The sequence below is a fragment of the Pantherophis guttatus genome, chromosome 4 (genome assembly GCF_059756535.1).
Source record: "Pantherophis guttatus breed Tessera chromosome 4, ASM5975653v1, whole genome shotgun sequence".
NCBI lineage: Eukaryota > Metazoa > Chordata > Lepidosauria > Squamata > Colubridae > Pantherophis > Pantherophis guttatus.
Window position 1 is genome coordinate 41,624,107 of NC_142066.1, and position 19,231 is coordinate 41,643,337.

The 19,231-nt window shown below is 39.3% G+C and overlaps 1 protein-coding gene across 1 annotated transcript; it reads left to right on the plus strand.

The window, feature by feature from the left end:
• Positions 1–9,019: 9,019 nt before the first annotated feature.
• Positions 9,020–17,346, plus strand: HRC (histidine rich calcium binding protein). Its single transcript, XM_060691558.2, has 6 exons — positions 9,020–10,946; positions 11,982–12,070; positions 14,128–14,196; positions 14,309–14,360; positions 14,816–14,852; positions 15,160–17,346. Exons 1-6 carry the CDS (start codon positions 9,818–9,820, stop codon positions 15,194–15,196), a joined length of 1,413 nt encoding a protein of 470 aa, XP_060547541.2. The 5' UTR covers positions 9,020–9,817; the 3' UTR covers positions 15,197–17,346.
• Positions 17,347–19,231: the final 1,885 nt, after the last annotated feature.

The window sequence follows — 19,231 nt, forward strand, 5'->3', positions numbered from 1 at the left end:
CACCATCACCAGCACACCCTCACCAGTTGCTGGTCCACTGGTGCTCTGGACCGCCTGGGACCACGCAAGAAGCTTGTGCAGGCAGAGATGGAGGGAAGTCTCAACTTACCTTGCTCTGCTCCCTTAGGAAGTGACCACCGGGATTCCCTCTCTGCGTCTTTTGGCATGTGCGCCTGTTGCTGCTCTTCGTGCACACACGCACACCAGAAACCAGACCAGGTGGCCGGTGCACATGCGCACTCTGGAAACAGGAAGGTAATCTTCCTGGAATGCACATGCGCAATGGGCAGCTGCTCTTCCGGTTTCCGGCATGCCTGTGCACATGAAAACCAGCTGCCCAGCGCACCAGAACCCGGAAGAGTAACGGGTGATGGCTCTGCGTGCCCGGAGAAATGGCTCTGCATGCCACTTCTGGCATGCATGCCATAGGTTCGCCATCATGGACCTAAGGGGTCATGGATGGATTCTAGTTGCACATTTAATCATCACCCTTTTATTTGTCAAGAGAAAGTTGATAGTATATTTGCGAAACAGAACTGTACCAACATGGCCCTGAACTCTGGAGGCTGTTAGCTGAGGCCCAATGCTTCATGCATTTGGTTTGGTAATCTTTTTGGATTAAACATACCAGATGACCCAATATCTTCATTTCTCTTATTTCTCTATGTAAAATAGGTTAGTATCTGTCAGACCCATATACTGTAAATTCTATGATGTCCATTCATTTGTTACGCCAGAGACTTTTTAATAGCCCATTTGCAGTCACCCAAGAGCCTTTTCCTCTCCCAGCTCCCAGTTGTGGAGTATAGATTGATTACCAATCAAGATCTAGCTAATTTTTAAGTGACAATGTCTTACATATATTGAACTAAGAGTGGCCATTTGTTTGAATGCATCACCTGGAAAACATGGGTTAGGGCTGAATACATGCTGCTCAGCATCATATGACTGGGAGGAAGGAGAGGGGCTCAAAATGGAGAAATTGCCAATTTTCCAAGCAGCTATTCAACAGGAATGGTTGGGGAGGTTTTTCAGCCTCTTTTTTCTATTGCCCAAAGACAAAACTGTACTGCGATTAAAGTGCTGGACCTCACACGGCAGAGAGAAGTAGGTTCTAATCTGCTCTTGGCCATTGACACTGATTCGGTGACTTTAGGTGAGACTCTCTCTCTCTCCCTCCTCTCTGTCTCTGTCTCTCTCCCCCTCTCCCCCCTCTCTTTCCATCCCTCTCTCTTTTTCTCCCCCCATCTCCCTCTGTCTCTCCCTCCCTCCCTCCCTCCCTCCTCAAATTATTCAACTGGGTTGTTGTTATGGAAGAAAATAAGAGGAAAAGAAATGTAAAATCATTTTTAGTTCCTGGGAGAAAGAGAGGATGTAATTGAAATAAAATAGTTGGGCAGCTGTATGTATTTGTACCATTCAAACAATAAGTTGGTTGTCCTAGTATAGTTTAAAAAATAAACAGCAGCATAATAAATATTTGATGTATTGTGTAGTTTGGTCCTTGGACCATAACAGCTGCAGCCAGAAACATAATACTGAGCCTATACATTCAGCAGAATGTGGTGAGAATTTTGTATGGGGGGAATCATATTTTTAAACACTCTCCTATATTAAAAGTTTTAAGAGAAGTGGGGGAAATATATTTTAATAAATATATTTTAATAGCATTTATATGCTATTTTTCTGCCTGCAGAGAGCTTTATTTCCCTGGAGAAATTCAGTTAAAATGATTAACTGCAATTCCATTGGAGTGTTTTCAGCTTTACAGTGGTGGGATTCAAAATTTTCTACTACTGGTTCTGTGGGCATGGTCTGGCTTGGTGGCCATGGCTTGGTGGGCATGGCAGAGGAAAGATACTGTAAAATTTCCATTCCCACTCCACTCCAGGGGAAGGATACTACAAAATCCCGATTCCCTCCTGATCAGCTGGGACTCGGGAGGCAGAGAATAGATGGGGGCGGACCAGTCAGAGGTGGTATTTACCGGTTCTCTGAACTATTCAAAATTTCTGCTACTGGTTCTCCAGAACTGGTCAGAACCTGCTGAATATCACCTCTTCTTTAGCACTGCAGGTTGTTGTATGAATTTGGGCATGTGACTGGGGGATTTGGTGTGTGTTCAGGGGGGAAGGGATGCCATTGACTGGACAATAAAATATCACAGACAATAGAAATGGACCATATATCAATTTCATTTTCTCTCTATTTGTTATTTTTGTGAACTGCAGGATATTGTAGCAGTTGTTGGAAAAATTATCCATCTGGTTCAGTTCCAAGCCGGGAGAAAGGCACTAGAGACAAAATGGAGGCTGGAGACTGATTGGAAAGAGTGTCCATTTATTGATAAACAGAAGCATATGTTTGTGGTTTTGGTGCAGCTGAACACGTCGAGTTGAAAATGGGAGGGCTTTTATACCTTCTCTTGGGCTTTGCACTTCAGCTTCCTGTTCCTGTAGATGTATTCTATTGGCTATTGTCAGACTCCCATGGGGCCTTGTAGGGGTCATGTTTGTCTGAGCTAAGATTGGTTGAAGTTTGCACTGCTGATGCAATGTCTTTAGGAGATTGGGTCATGTGCTGAACTTTGCTGTTAGATGGGTTAATCCTATTATATCCTGGATGGTCATGTTTTAATCCCATCATCCTGGAGCTGGAGATCTTTTGTCTTGTAGATAGGTTGGCCCAGTCTTTCTTAATGGGTACCAAATATCTCCTGGGGGCAGGGAGCTGCTTTCTGTCTTTAAAACATGTTTCTTCTTTTATCATCCAGAGAAATATAATATTCTGGCTTTTTTAATATTTCCCAAAATATTTCATTCTTCTAGGAGAGGAGTGGGTGCTAACTTTTTAGGCAGTCATAAGTGTCCTTCCATTGTGAAACGCCTAAATCTCAATCACATGACTGCAGTGCTCTTGCAATGGTCATAAATGCAAGGACCAATCTTAAAGTTATTTTTTCAGAATGGTCAAATGATCACTAAATCATTAAGCAAGTGCTACCTGTATATGTACATGAATTTATAATTAAGAGACTATCCATATGTGGGCTGTAAGAATCCAGTGATCATTAGATGGCAGCAAAGAGTTACAAGAGATTCCAATTCTCAGCCCTCTAGTAATAAGTGTGCCACCATTTACCAGTTATTTTGAGGGAGGTATGATGCGGAAAAGCCATGGGTAAAGTCAGAATTTTTCAGATTTTTTTCTTCCTTAAGGTTTGTACTTGCCTATTTTATTTTATTTCATTTTATTTTATTTTATTTTATTTTATTTTAATGTTTGTGCTTGGGATAAAGCTACAGTATTTACAAGTTTCCTGCCTCAGAATATCAGGTAATAGAGCTGCTGGGTTGTTTTTTTAAATTTATCTTACCATTTTTTACCATTTTTTTAACCATTTGTCAAAGCTGGGAGAAAGATTTGAGGATTGGAAATTAGGTTGTTTGGTGCTTCTCAAGTAACACCTGCCACTCTAATTTGAGCAATTCTTCTCTTAAAACTGTTTTTAATCAATCTGATAAATCATCTGCATATTTTTCTTTTCTTCACCAAACTTGATGGATTAATATTTTTGCAATATGGCAGCACTGAAAGTTATGTTATGTTGTTGTGTAGCCTAAAGGTGAAGATAAAGGTTCCCTTCGCACATATGTGCTAGTCGTTCCTGAATCTGGGGGACGGTGCTCATCTCCGTTTCAAAACAGAAGAGCCTGTGCTGTCCGAAGACGTCTCCATGGTCATGTGGCCAGCATGACTAAATGCCAAAGGTGCACAGAACACTGTTACCTTCCCACCAAAGGTGGTTCCTATTTTTCTATTTGCATTTTTTACGTGTTTTTGAACTGCTAGGTTGGCAGAAGCTGGGACAAGTAATGCGAGCTCACCCCATTATGTGGCACTAGAGATTCGACCCGCTGAACTGCCAACCTTTCGATCGACAAGCTCAGTGTCTTAGCTACTGAGCCACCACATCAGGGGTGAAATGCTCCCGGTTCGGACCAGATTGGGCAATCCAGTAGTGATTGTGGCAGGTGGTTTGGAGAACCGGCAGCGATGGTGGCGCGAGGCTCCGCCCACCTGCCTGGGTGTCATTACTTCCTGCTTTTAAAAGGTAAAAAAAAGTCTCTGACGATTGTGCGCCACAGCTATGATCGTCAGAGTCTTTTTTTATCTTTTAAAAGCATTTTTTTTACAACCTATTCACCCGAATAGGTTGTAAAAAAATGCTTAAAAAAAAAATTGGCCACACCCACCCAGTCACATTATCCCCACACAAAGCCATGCCCACAGAACCAGTCGTAACAAATTTTACATTTCACCACTGCACCACGTCCCTTGCATAGCCTAGCGCAGGGCTATTCTGGTTATCAGAGAACATATTTCTCTTGTGAAACTTCCCAAGGGGAATTATTACTGGATAATCACTATGCTCTGCTCCTGAAATATTATGACCAGGAAAGGCCAGAGCAATGTTTCTCAGACTCAGCAGGTGTAAGATATGTGGACTCCAACTCCCAGAATTCCCAGCCATCCATTATGAGGATTAACTCTGCACATCATAAATCTTGCTGAGTCTGAGATACACTGGGCTAGTGAGATAAGACACGATCATCTTTCATTTGTATCCTTCCTCGTTTTCCCAATTATTCCATTTTATTTCTTATTATTGTGAAAGTGGGAAGACTAGCATAGTTCCTCAGTGTATTTTGATTGGCAACACTGGGAAAAATTTTCCCTGGAGCATTCCTGAGGTTTTGTTTTATTTCGGGCAGGCAGTGTGAGTCTACCTTTAAATCAGGGGTGTCGGTCAGGCTACGAAAAAAGCATTTTGTTCCACTGCCAAGAATGCTTGGAGATGCCCATCTCTCAGTTCTGCACATCTCTAGTTAGAAGCCAATCTAATTGGTCTTGATAGGATCTATTTCAAATTAAGCATGAATGGAAGTACAGCTTTTACTTAGCCCCTAGCATTTCCTTGATGCTTATGTCACTGATAAACTTCAGCTTTAATGACCTCACAGGAAACAATTATAGTTTGAGAAGACATGAAGGTGTACAAAAGCAATACTTCCAAGCATATCCACTGCATGCCACTGCTATCTGATACTGCGGGTTACTTCAAGTGGCCACTGTCTTCTGTTGCAAATTCTCATTTGAAGAAGCATCTTCCAAAGAAATAAGGCACAACTGCAATTCATGAAATTGAATTTGAAATTCAGATTCAAATTGAAAAAATTGAAATTGAATCTTATGCTGTCCTAATGTTCCCTTTAGTTGTATTCATTTTATGTATTCAATTCATGCTTATACTTATATATATTATCTAATACGTACTCGACAAATAAATAAATAAAATAAATTCTTTGGGGTAGGATTTGCAGGCACATTGTAACCTTTTGTCTTGATAATGTTGTCAAGAGAAACTCCGAGCTGAAGTTTCACAAGAAGAATGCTAAACACGCTACGTGGACAGAGGGTAGTTCATTTCAAGAGAAAGGAATCTGCCCTTGAAAGGTGGCTACAAATGGGGGTACAAACTCTAGAAATATTTATAGGGAAGGTGATCTTTATGGAGGTGTAGTATATGAGTGTATATTGGGATGGTATTCACTTACTTTTGCTACCGGTTCGCAAATGTAAGCAGACACGCCACCTCCGCAAATGTGCCACCTCCACACATGCATAACACTTTCTGTGCATGTCCAGAGCATCAAAAACGGGATGTGATGAATCCAGGTGGGTGGGCCAAGCCGCCGCTACCGGTTTGTCTGAATCGGATAGAACCGGCTGAATACCACCACTGGTGTGTATGTGTCTTAGATGATATTTAATTTGGTGAACATGTAACTTTGGTGAGTAAAATTTTTAATTGACTTTTCTTGTGCTCACAGATATTTTTCTTTGGTGTGTGGATTAAGTTGGGGTAATTCATTTGTGAGTTCAAGAAAGTTTGTGTAAAGGATTTTCTCTGATACTTTTACTTGATCCAATCAGTATTAGCTCTGCTGTCAATTTCTTAGGCCAGACTCAGCAATCTTTTGCAACGATGTATTTACGTTTGAAGGGTCCTTGATGCTCTCTGAACTTGGTTCTTTTCTTGGGAACGTTTCATTACCCAAACTTGATATCAGTCTTCATTTCACCCTAAACTACAATATTTTCCTTTATTGGTATTTATCTTTGCTTGCAACATAGCTTCCAATCTTATCAATTGTGGATTTTGTTAATGATTAAGGGAAAATTAACGACAGTGCAGAAATAGAGTTAATTTGATTTTAAGATATTTTCCCTATAAAAGAATACTTTTCATATTTTAAAATGTGGCAAAACGGAGAAATTAATAATTTCTACACCAATATATGGTGTAATAGCATGCTGGAATGACCCTGGGAGACTGCAGGGAGAACTGTAGAATGGACAACCAGTGTGTAGAAGCTTTATCAGTCCACTGAAGAAGGGAGGGTGTGTGAAATGTTTCAGAAGAGTGGAGTGGAGTGGAATTAGGTGTCCATTTCAAGTCCTGAGAGATTATAGAACTCAGAAAGTTGTCTATTGTTGAAGGTCTCTATTGTTGATGCGGTATTATCTAATATTGTAAGAGGTGGTAGAATAGGAAGCACCTCCTAAAATCTATTACTATCTCTACTCTTTTGTGTTCACTCCATATTGTTCCAGCTGCACCACAGGGCTTCCCATCTGTATGCAGATTCCTCATCATCTCAAATGAAACCAATGACTCCCACTCTAGCTTAGAAAGGATCTTCTCTAGTTTTCTGGAGAGTAAAATGAGAGAAAGGAAGAAATACTTTCAATCTTGCAAAATTCAGTTAATTTTACAATAAAGATAGAACTAGTACTCCTGGTTGTGCTTCTTGTCTGAACTAACTTGCAGGGCTAACACATGGGGAATGATCATATCAACTAAATCAAATTTCACTTTTGCCCAGATCTGGTAAGTTTTTAGCACACTTTCCAGTGTAAATCTAAAACAGGGTGTTAAATTCGCAGCCTGCAGGCCAGATGCGTCACATTCTGGCCACACCCATGCCTGATTTAGCAAAGGGGGGGAGTCATAATATGTCATGTGACAACTCCATGACAACACAAGTTTGACACCCCTGATCTAAAGATCAAATGTATCCCAGGCCACTAAAAATCATGTTCTTAGGATTTTCCTCTTTTGGTACCATCACTGGGGCAACTCATTTATTTTAATTCTTGTATTTAATGGCACTCAGCAGTCCCACTTTGAAAGACTGTGTATTATTTGTTGTGGGGAAAAATATACATTTTAAATAAAAATAAAATTCGCCATTTGAAAAACTCGAAGGGATTTGTTGCTTCAATAATGTTTCCATTTTGATGAAGAACATCGATTTGAACTAAAAGTTTGATTCTTTCCTGTCTCTTATTCATACCTTGGTTCAGGAATCCTTGGTTCAAACTTAACCTAAACATCCTTCTTTGCATGTGATTAGCAGAGATGCCAAAGCTAACTAAGAACCAGATCATTGACACATAAACTACAAATTGTAGCTAGAATTATTCAGAATTAGGGATCCTTAGATTATTTGCAGAGTGGGACCTGTTGGCAGTTAGTGCTTTCCCTTTTGTACCTTCAAAGAGATCTTAAATTCCAGGTCTTGACAAGTCCTTGGTACTCAATGAGCTTGGTGATTTTCTTGCAGATATTTCATTACCAAACAAGGCAACATCATCAGTGCTAGGAGGGAGTGGGGTTTGCTCTTATTTTTATATACTAGTGACCTGCCCTATCATTGTAGGTGGGAGTGTTCTTAGTTAGGCTGTTAGTTTGTTTGTCTTGTTGATAGTTCCTTGATTGGGATATTGTTTACTTCTTGATTATTGGTCTAGTATTCATCTTTGTGTTAATCTCTGCTCATCTGGATGTTGATTGGTTCTCTTTTACACAAAGTGAAGAATGTTTGGATCTTTTTGATTGTCTCTTTTGAGGATATTGAATTTTAGCCTGAGCAGCTGCTTATTAGGTGGGCCTGGTCTAAATTCCCAAAGATTAAAAATTCCTACTTTTAGTAGAATAGGAGTTAAGACAGGGTCTCACAAGGTTCCAAAGAAATAGAATTCTCTGATGAAGCAAGCACAGACTTTCACATTCAGAAAGTCTGAATCTGAATCACACATTCAGAAACTTGAGCAAAAAGGAAAAGAGCAAAAGGAAAGGAGAAGCAGATCCTTTCACAAATCAGTCTTCCCTAATCTGGGTGTCTTCTATATATGCTGGGAACCCATTTAGCTAAATAATGGGGGAGTATCTATGGAGATTCTCAGTCACCCATGTCATGGTTGCCCCAATGATGCTTTTTCAAAGGCAACTGGACTTCGTTTTTTCTTGAAGATGTTTCACTTCTCATCTTTCAGTCAGAACTGAAGAAGCTTCTTGGATAAGAAATGAAACATCTTCAAGGAAAAACAAAGTCCAGTTGCCTTTTGAAAAAGCACCTTTGGGATAATGTGGGAGCAATGTTCCAAAGACATCTGAAGAATAGCAGGTTGTGGAAAAGAGTAAACCGTTCATCAGGTCCTGTTGCATGAATTTTGGTTTGTGCTTTGTGTTGATGTTTGGGTATAGCATCTACACCTGAGTAGTTTCTCCCCATGCCTAAGCCTAAAAGACATTACATTTAAATCTCTCCTTGAGTCTGGAGGTGTTCAAGAGTCTGATTGGCTCAACACAATCTGTTATGGGCCCTTCTTCCACTGTCATACAGAGAACAGAACACCAAGATCAGTAGGAGTGTGGTAGAGCTGCACAGGTATTTATAGATCTCTTTCGGCACTTTGGATTTGGTTTCAGCTCCCAGGACCCATCAGCACATTCCTGAGGCTGCTGAGAATGTGTGTCCCTTCCAGGTCACTCTCTCCCTCTTTAAATACTCTGGACCATCTCTTTAATTTCTGACCACATAATTCCCTTCAACCTCACCCTCCAAATCTTTTTACGCCATACTCCAGTCTTTTCCTTATTCATGCACTTCACTATTTCGATACTCACAAACATGCCTTTCAGTCTGTCCGGCCTTGCACTTCGTCCAACACCAGTAAATCAAAGAAGGAAATGTTGACAACGTATCTATGTTGTTTTATTTTAGTGCAAGCTTAACTAAAATGGTCATGTTCCAGCATTTCAATGAAAATAATTACACATATACACAATAGCACTTACAATAAGCTACTTGTTATTGCTATTCTTTTATCATCTTTTCCAGTCCAATTTTTAGATTGTTTGGTTTAATGAAATTCCGCTATCGGCTCTAAATCCACAAGGTCCTTTTCTCCTTTCAAGGACAGATTCCCTTCATCTAATCCCAGACAATCAAAGAAACCAGTATTCTGCTAGATTACACACTTCTCAGTCTGATACCCACCTAGGAGCTGTAGCTCATATTTCTCATTGCACTAAAACTTGCTGGCTTCTACTTTGAGGGACTAATGTGCAGTTGCTCTGAGCAGCTAATAATAGCATGGCGGTATGGCAAAGAGTTTAGTTCGCTAATGTTGCTTCCCAACTCATTCCAGCCCAGTGTTGTCATATAAGGGCATGGCAGGAAGCCCATGGCTTGATTTTCTCATCTATCCCGGAGGCCAGGCCAGGCAGCCATTGGCTGTGATCTGAAGGGCTAATCTAGGCCAGCTGCAAACGTCACTCAAATAAGCCATAACTGGAAACAGTATTCTACCCCTGAGTTCTCCTTGTGTGCTGTCTGTTTTTCCTGATTGCCTGTCTTTGGGATCTCCACTAAGAATTCTGGGTGCAAGCAACAGGGCTTTTACCATGGCTTCTTGGAAAGTCTGTATGCTTGGCCTTCTTCTAGTCCTCCTCTGTTCATTCCAGCTTCCTAGAACACAGGGTCAACAACACCATCACCACAGCGATGTAGAATACCATGGAAATGAACATCATCATCCCAAAGAGCATCACCATGATGCACACCATTATCAACATACAGAAGATGATGGTGATGATGATGGCCATGCTCACCATTATGCTACTCAGGATAAGGATGCTGGACATTACCAAGGAAGTCATCATTCTCAACATGAAGATGATGACAATGAAGAGGAACACCATCATTCTCATAGTCCTGATCACCACATTGACCATCACCACCATGATGATAGTAATGATGATGATGATGACAGCCATGACAAGCATCATCACGATAAAGATCATGGAAATCATCACCATGATGATGATGATGACCATTATCATCAGGGACATCATGAAGACCACCATCACCACAGTGAGAAAGAGACGCACCATCATGGAGACCATCAGCATCAAGAAGACAATGATGATGATGATGAAGATGAAGATGATGATGAACGCCATCATCAAAGCCATGATGATGATGATGACGACGACGACGATGATGATGATGATGATAAAGATGATGATGACAGTCAGTCACATCATGACCATCATGGCCACCACCAACACCATAAAGATGATGACAGTGATGACAATAATGATAATGAACACCAACACCACCATCATAGACATCATGGAGATCATGAAGATGATGATGATGATGATGATGATGATGATGATGATGATGATGATGTTCGTCATCATCAACACCATCACCAAAAGCATGCTGACGATGACGATAAGCATCACCATCACCAAGAAGAAGAAGAAGAAGAAGAAGAAGAAGAAGAAGAAGAAGAAGAAGAAGAAGAAAGCAATGATAGTAGTGAAGATGAGGATGATGAAGATACAGTTCACAAATCGCATCACCAAAGTAGCCATCATCACCATCAGAAATATGATGATAAAGAAGAAGAGTCTGATGAAGTACCTTCTATGGAGGAGGATGAGCATAAGCATGACCGACATAGAGAAAAGCATCACAAACATGAGACCCATGAAAAAGCCAAAAAGCACCATAGAGAGGAAGAAGGTGAGAAATGTGTGAATATTGTGGGGAGGTATATGATTAATGGGGGAAATCTTGTCCAACCTTCTCTCAAGCCATCATAGAAAAAGAAATTTGATATCTACATCTGGAAAACAGCTGGTAAGGGGGAAATGTGTTGGGAAAAGCAGATATAATGAGAAAAGCCAGCAATACATACTTCTGTTGCAATCTTAGCCTCCTTTCTCAGAGAACCTGAATATTTTGTTCCAATCAATCCAATCTCCAAAACCCTATTTCAGCTTTTCCCCACTTGTCAACCCAAGTGTATAGGACTACAGCACCCATAACAATTACAGAATAACAAAGTTGGAAGAGACCTTGGAGGTCTTCTAATCCAACCCACTGCTTAAGCAGGATGTCCTATACCATTCCAGACAAGTGGCTGTCTAGTGTCTTTTTAAAAGCCTCCAGTGATGGAACACCCCAATTTCAGAAGGCAACTCATTTCACTTGTTAACTGTTCTCACTGTTAGGAAATTTCTCCTTAATTCCAAGTTGCTTCTCTCCTTGATTAAGTTTTCATGCATTGTTTCTTATCTTGCCTTCTGGTGCTTTGAAAGACAAGTTGACCCCCCTCTTCTTTGTGGCCGCCCCTCAAATATTGGAGCACTGCTATCATATTTATAATTGCTATAATTGTAGCAATTGTAGACATGCTATAATTTAATTATACTTGAATTGAGTTATAGCATGGAATTATAGCACTGCTATAATTCAAAGGTCACACGATCTGTAAATAATATAAATTAGATCTACTACAGTACTCTGGTAAGGTAAGGTAAATAACCTAATGCTTTTGTTCTTGGCTTCCAGCCTCTTTTCAGATCAAATGAAGTTTATACTTTCTTTAGAAAACTCAAAAATCCAACCATCTCCTGTTCAGTCCCTACTCTGTGGGTCCCATTTCCTACTCTAAACTTCTAGAGTTTATGCTCTCTAGAACTAGCCAACCAAAAAAATAAATAAATCAGAGAACAACCATAATGGAGCTGTCTCTGTGTCTCTTTTTATTTGAAGATGAGGATGAGGATGAAGAGGAAGAAGAAGAGAGTGAAGATAATGAGTATGAAGCAGGTTCTGTTTGCCACTACTGTTCCTTCTGCAAGGTAACGCAGGAAAACCTTTGCATGTGATTTTGATAGTTTATTATTCCTAGTTAGGAACCTACTGTAGGTTGCTGACTTGTATTGTCTCCACTAATATAGCCCATGGTGAGAGCTGGTAAAAGTTCTCATTCAGCAAATTCTGAAGGATCACTGGTTCTTTATTCTTATTCTAATCCCAAAGTGGTATGGCTTTTCATTCACATTAAACTAATTTGGGAACATTACATAACAAACACTTCACAAGGATGCCTCTTGTGCCTCTATCTTTCCACCAATGCACTGGGGACTGCACTGGGGCATGGATTCTTCTCCCCCCTTTCTCTCCTTATTTCTGGTTAGGTCTTTGCTGAAAATCTACTTCATTTGCTTCTTATCAACAAAGAAGGTCTACTCCTCATCTAAACATTCTGGTTCAGAGACAGTAATTTGGCAGGCAGAGATCAAGTCACACAGGAATGTGGCAAGTGTAGCTTGCCCTTCCCTTGCCATATGCACTCTGTTTCTGCTTATATAGTACGCATATATGAAGTAGATGAGCTCAGAATCTTCTCTGAAAAAACAATAAAATAGTCTTATATGTCTGTGTATACCCGCATATACACAACATTTTCTGTTAATTCATCCGGCACAGATTTACTGTCCACATTTCCTAAGATTGTTAAACTGTTGCAACCCCAGCAAATTAGCTTGTTTCTCCCCCCTCCCCCTCTTAGCTTCAGATTTATTCTAGAAAGCTATTGAAAATCTTTGGTATATATTTAAAAGGGTATTAAATAGCATCATCAGGAAAAGAACAGTAAAGAAACTTGAAAAATCCTTCAGTTCAAGATTGTTTTATTCAAATTATGTATTAATTTTTCACTTACATTATTTACTAACAGATTACATGTGAGTATATGTGTGTATATGTGTATGAATATAAATATATTGATTAGGGAAAGAGATGATAGATGATAGATACAGTAGAGAGAGAGAGAGAGAGAGCAAAAGAGCAAGAGAGACAGAAACTTTGGGCTATATATCAGGCTGGATTTGATGAAGAAAAGATTATTCAGCATGCATATGGCTGAGCATGTCAGCACCTCTTTAAATCAGATGTGAGACCAAAAAAAAAAAAAATGCAGCTTCCTTAAGGCATTGCCAATGGGTGCAACTTGATCATTGCAGACCCTTAATATGTACCTGCAATTTGGATAGATCTGTTGGATATGGCTTTTAAAGATATTTCTTTTTTTTAGTATACATATGTGCTAAAGCACTAGCATATCTAAATTTAGAGTATTTATTTGTATGTGTGTATATACACATGTACAAATATACAATATTATAATAGTGAATTGCTGGTCCCAAGCCCTACTCAACAAATGCTTATATGATTGAAGTTCAAACATTACAGCAGTAAGTGCCTATTCTGAAACCTAAATTTTTCTAGTATTATAGTTATGTTATTGATTTCCTATGCTTTGATTTTGTGTTATTTACTGTAAGCTGCTCAGAGTCTTGGCAAATGAAGCAATACATAAGCTGAAATAATTAATACATCAATACTGCTGCCCTCTTATGCAGCAGTCTCTGCAGCCTGCCACAAAGAAGAGGCTGTCAACCTATTTTCCAAAGCACCAGAAGGCAAGATAAGAAGCAATGGATGGAAATTGAAAAAAACAAAAAAAAATGCAACCTAGAACTAAGGAGAAATTTCCTGACATTAAGAGCAATCAACCAGTGGAACAGCTTGCCTTCAGAATTTATGGGTGCTCCAGCACTGGAGGCTTTTAAGAAGAGACTGGACAGCCATTTGTCTAAAATGGTGTAGGTCACCTTCTTGAGCACAGGGTTGGATTAGAAAACCTCCAAGGTCACTTTGAACTCTGTTATTCTGTTATTTTGAACATTGCTCCACCCATTTTCTTTTCAATTCGTCTTTCAGGGTGAAGGGATGAAGGTTATCTATAATCCTCGCTGGGTTTGGGGTGATCTTTGCAAACATTTCAACATTTCATTTCCCCCCAGCTAAGCATCCTACTACCTCTTTTCTTCCTCCCCTTTCTTTTTTTCAGCATTGTGGGGAGTGTGACAAGTGCCCTTGTAAAGATGGAGACAGCAGTGACTACTGTATGAGCTGCCAGGTTGGTATTTCAGTTTCTCTGCCTCCATCATCTCTTCTCTTTCTTCTCCTGCAAGTCTGGCTTCATGAATGTTCAGTAATCTTATCACACTTGTGTTCTTTTCTTCACACAGTATTGTCATTACTGCTACATTTGTCCTGTGTGCGAGACAGCCTGTGCACCAGGTGAGCAGTAGGTTATTTTTTTGTTTGTTTAGTGGACAGGATGTCAAGTCCAGTCAGGGTGTAAAGTAAACCTGAGTTCAAATCTTGACTGGTTCAGTTGAGTTGCCATCTCTCAAGTCATTGAGAAGAAACAGGGACCCTTCCTACCTCAGACATCTCCATAATTGAATTCACATACTGTATCACACTAAGCCATACATTTTATTTAGCTTAGTATCTTGCATGATTGCAGCCATTGCAGTTTCTGAATGATGGCTAACAATTGTCTGTTATGCAATTGTAGTTTATTCAATGAACTATAATAAGGTTTGGTGTGATGTATGAACCCAGCCTATATATGCTTTTTGGAGACAAGATGATGCAAATTAAGTATCAATCTTCTTATCTTCCTGAATTTGTTGTAGAAACATGAACCTCTGATTCTATTTTGTTCTATTCTGTTCTATTTTATGCAGGAAGCATCGTAGATGAATTATCTGGAGCCTTATTTCAGTAAGTGAAAACTTCCTCCTTCCATAGTAGCACAAAGTCCTTTTTTTCCCTTCAGATCTGATTTTGCAGCCTCAGTTTTAATTGATTTTAAACAACCTTTCCATTTAGAACTTTGGTCAACCTTGAAGTATGATAACTAATGTTCCTATACCTGAGTGTTGCTCTGATGATTTCTAGGAGGAGGAACAGGATGTAAATTTAAGCAGTCATTGCTACATTATAATAAAATCATGTAAAATTATAGTAATAACAATGCAGTGGGAAATTACCACCATCAAGAACAAAATAATCTTCTTTCCTTTTGCAGGACAATCACTACCATATTTGAGCAGCAGGAACACTGAAGCGCCCTCTGCTGGATAAACCAAAATTAGGGGAGATGATGACACCTTGACTTTTAGAGCCAAACTGTAAACAAGGGCAAATATATGGCTGTTGTTTTCAGCAATGTTTTTCTCTTCCTCATCTTTGCAAAAAGCTTCCTAAGATTGGGGAGGGGAGACAAAAAGGGTTTTTCTATCTTTCTTCAGATTAAAATAATAATAATAATAATACATTTCCTACTGGGATGAAGACTCATAGAACTATTGTCTTGTTGAGCAATTCGGTTTTTATTTGGGTAGGGAGATTGTCCTATGCAAGCCAGGGCATGTTAAGTGAGATCAAACTTTAAACAAGACATTTCACCTTGCGTTAAGGAATACGTATTGTCTGTTGTATTTCCTTGGCTATTAAATGTTTGAGAACCTCATCACACTTGCAGCTTACTTCTGAGTAATAGGTCAATTACTTGTGCTGTAGTTGTTTTCCCTCTCTCATGACCTCCAGATCTGTTGGAGTACAACTTCAATGTCAGCTACAAGAGGAATCAAACTGCCACCTCTGGAAAGTACCAAATAGAGGAAGTCAGTCTTAGTGAATGAGCCAGAATAGGAGATGATTCATGCTAGTGTGAATTTGCATCAATATTTGTTTCTGAATTGTGATTAGGTTCAGTGAAAAATATCCTGTCCGACACTCTAATGAAAGTTGGATCTATTTGAATTAAATCACGTTCAATTTTACAATATTTACTTAGCCTATCATTCTGCCCATAAGATCCTCAGTATCTGATCTGTGATAATTCTTTTGGGATAGGAACACTAGAAGTAGCCTTCATCAAAAATTATAGAACTACCTAAGCCAGCTTTCTACTCTGCACAACCATTTTAATATTTTATTTATTATTTACCGGTATTTTACAAGTTTGTTTGCTACTTAATAGCAATGATTCTAAGTAGCTTGCCTAAAACCCCATCCTAGTAATATCTCCTTTCCCAACTCTTTCTGGTCTATCAGTTCTTTGGAAAACTACTATTTTCATGGCTTATTCATAGAATAACAAAAGGCAAAACTGACAACATAAAACTGTATTGGTATCGTATGATTTCTGTCCTTTGCCCAAGAAACTCAGAACATTTGTAGATTTTATGAAGATACCAAAGAATCTGATACAGACAACCATTTCCTCATATCCTGGGATCTTCCCAATATACTGGCACTATGACACCAGCCAGAGAATCTTTTCTGGAATGCTATCACAGCTAAACTGGTTATAGTACTTTCAGGAACTAGGTTTCTAGAGCTACCACTTTCAAGATATCAGATCCATTTCTTCTTGCATAATTGTACAAAGAAAAGACAGGAGTTGAAAAGATGTTGCTATTTAAGTCACCATTAACATTCTGTGCTTCAGACAAAGTCATGCAGAATAAAAATGCTGACCCAGAAGTAACTTTTCTTTTTTCGTAGGCTCATCCATAGGCTATATACCCTATTCTACCCCCACCCAAAAAAATTAAAGTATTTTATGAATTCTTCTTAATCAGGTGCTAAGAACTGAGTCATTTTACAACCCCCATTATATTCCATTCTCAGCCATTTTTGCTTATATATTAGCTAGCATCCCTCACTTGACAAATGTTACAAATGATCTGTCGTATTATCTTTCCTCTTCCTGCATCATACCATTTTTCTGCATCTGAGGTCTGGCCATTGCACTGAATCTCAGGAAGCCAAAATTGGATACATTAAACTAAATAGGGAACTCCAGCTGAAGACTGGATCTCATAGACTCAGAGTGAGGATAAATTGCAAACAAGTTGGCTGAGGGTAATTAATGGTTTGTCTCATTTGTTCAGATGTAGATTTTTGAACAAGATCAAAACACAAGAAAGAAAGAATTTGGTCAGGAGTTGTTGATAGAACCTACTGCTTCAAGAAGTAAACAGTGTGAATAGAATCTGAAAACAAATGTGCTAGATAGACTCAAAGCTCAAATCTGAACTTCCTTGTGACCTCAGATTTTGAGACTCACCTGCTTTGGTTCAAATAAAAGTAATCTTCTCTCTCCACTCCAATGATGGATGCTCTTCTCCAGACTTTTAAAACTTAATTTATAGCCTTCACTTTGTCTAGTTTTCATGAACAATAAACTTTAAAACTTGCTTCTAAACTTGCTGCGTGTTTTCTCCATAGCCTTCACTTTGATGAAGTGGCCTTAAGGAAATTGGTCATCCTAGGAGGTTAAGGAATTGGGAAAGGGCATATATTTTTTCCTCATTAAATGAAGGAAACCTTTGGGATGCCATGAAGAATAGGACAATGTCTTATTTCTGTGCCTTTTGTCCTTGATTAGTTCTTCTTTGGATCCTCTGTATTGCATAAGGAAAAGAAAGCCACTCTTTATCCTTTAAAATTCTGTTAAGAGTGGCACTTTTTTAGTGAGTGTTGACCACTAAATGTGTTTTAAAATAAATCTGCTTCCAATGTGGGTTTCTGAAGTTAGTACACTAAATTGACACTGGATGAGGACTTTTACAGCTAGGCGGATCCTTACAACCATTGGATGGCAGTAAAAAGATACTGCACTCTCTTCATTTTGCAGCCTATATCTGATATATCTACAATAGATCATTCTGCGGATGGTACCAAGTTATCAGAATACACAATCTGGGCACTAATGCAGACCTATGATCTGATGAGACCAGATGTGGAGATGCTAATAGGAAAGCTAACACAAGGCTCATCCTTATTATGAAAGGAGCAATGTATTTATAGAAAGAGAGTTGTAGAGACCATGAGGGGAGTTGATTATGGGGAGGAAGGGGCTTAAACATATTGGTGTCCAGTGATAATAGAACCAAGTCTGTGTTTTCTTGGACATCTCTTCCCCCCCGCTCCAATATAAGAGGAAAGTAGCTGTCATTGAAGAGGTGAAGAAAGCAGTGGGTTGAGTCTTGGACATCAAGAGAGTCTGGCAAAACCCAAAGCCTTTGGATGAAAGGCTTTTGACTTCTATGTATCCTGTTTTCAAAGAATTCAATGAACACACAAAGTATTAACCAGATGCCAGGAGGAAAAAAATAAAAACCCAAACCTGGTCGTCTTATTGCTCCAATTATGTTAGTTTGGAGAGGTAGATTATTAACTAGGGGATTTCTAGATGGATGGCTCCCCCACAAGAAATCCAATGGTCTTGTGGAACCATGCATCCTGGTAAAAAGGAAAAAATAAAACTATGGGAGTTTTAGAAATAGAGGAATACTCATCTGAACAACATATGAAATTCATTAGCATTAGGTGATTGCTTCAGAAAAAGTAAAGGTGATTGCTTAAGAATTGCTTAGTCTGGAAAGACTCTAAATTCCACATTCTGGGTGCTTCTGTGCTTACTTACCCACTGTTCAATGGATTTCAATTTTAATAGACTTTGGATTTAACAGACAAGGCCTTCTGAATGGGAGATGTGGCACTGAGGCACCAGCTGAGGCAGGGAAGGAAAGGTCCTAGGAAAATTAGGTGAGCAGATAGAATGCATTGAGACATTAGTGGTGGAAGGTAGGAGAAGAGATGGAAAAATAAAACTATGGGAGTATTAAAAGTGGAAGAGACAATTGGAGATGGGAGCTCTTGAAATATGCCATGTGGAGAGTTGCTGACAGGAAAGAGGTGGGCAACACACACTCTTTTATTGCTACAATATTCCTGTAAGTTTGTTTGGGCTGAAATGGCAAGTAGCCCCAAGTCACCCAGTGAACTCCATTACCAAGTAGGAACCTGATCCTTGGTGCTCCAGTCCTTTTGTATCAATATTGAGATTACATCAGAATAAGCACCATATTATCAGTAGTGTGGTGGCATGCCAGGTAGAAAGGGTAATGCTAGCAAGATAAAACAAGATTCTAAAGACCAGAACAGGATGTGGTTCTGGTGCCCTTCCCTTCAAAGGCCAAGAAATAAGGGACAAGAAGTATGTTACCAAATAAAAGTGGAAGAAAAAGACCTAAGGTTTAAATTCTGGCACTATTATGTAATACAGCCTGCATTTCTGGATCTGT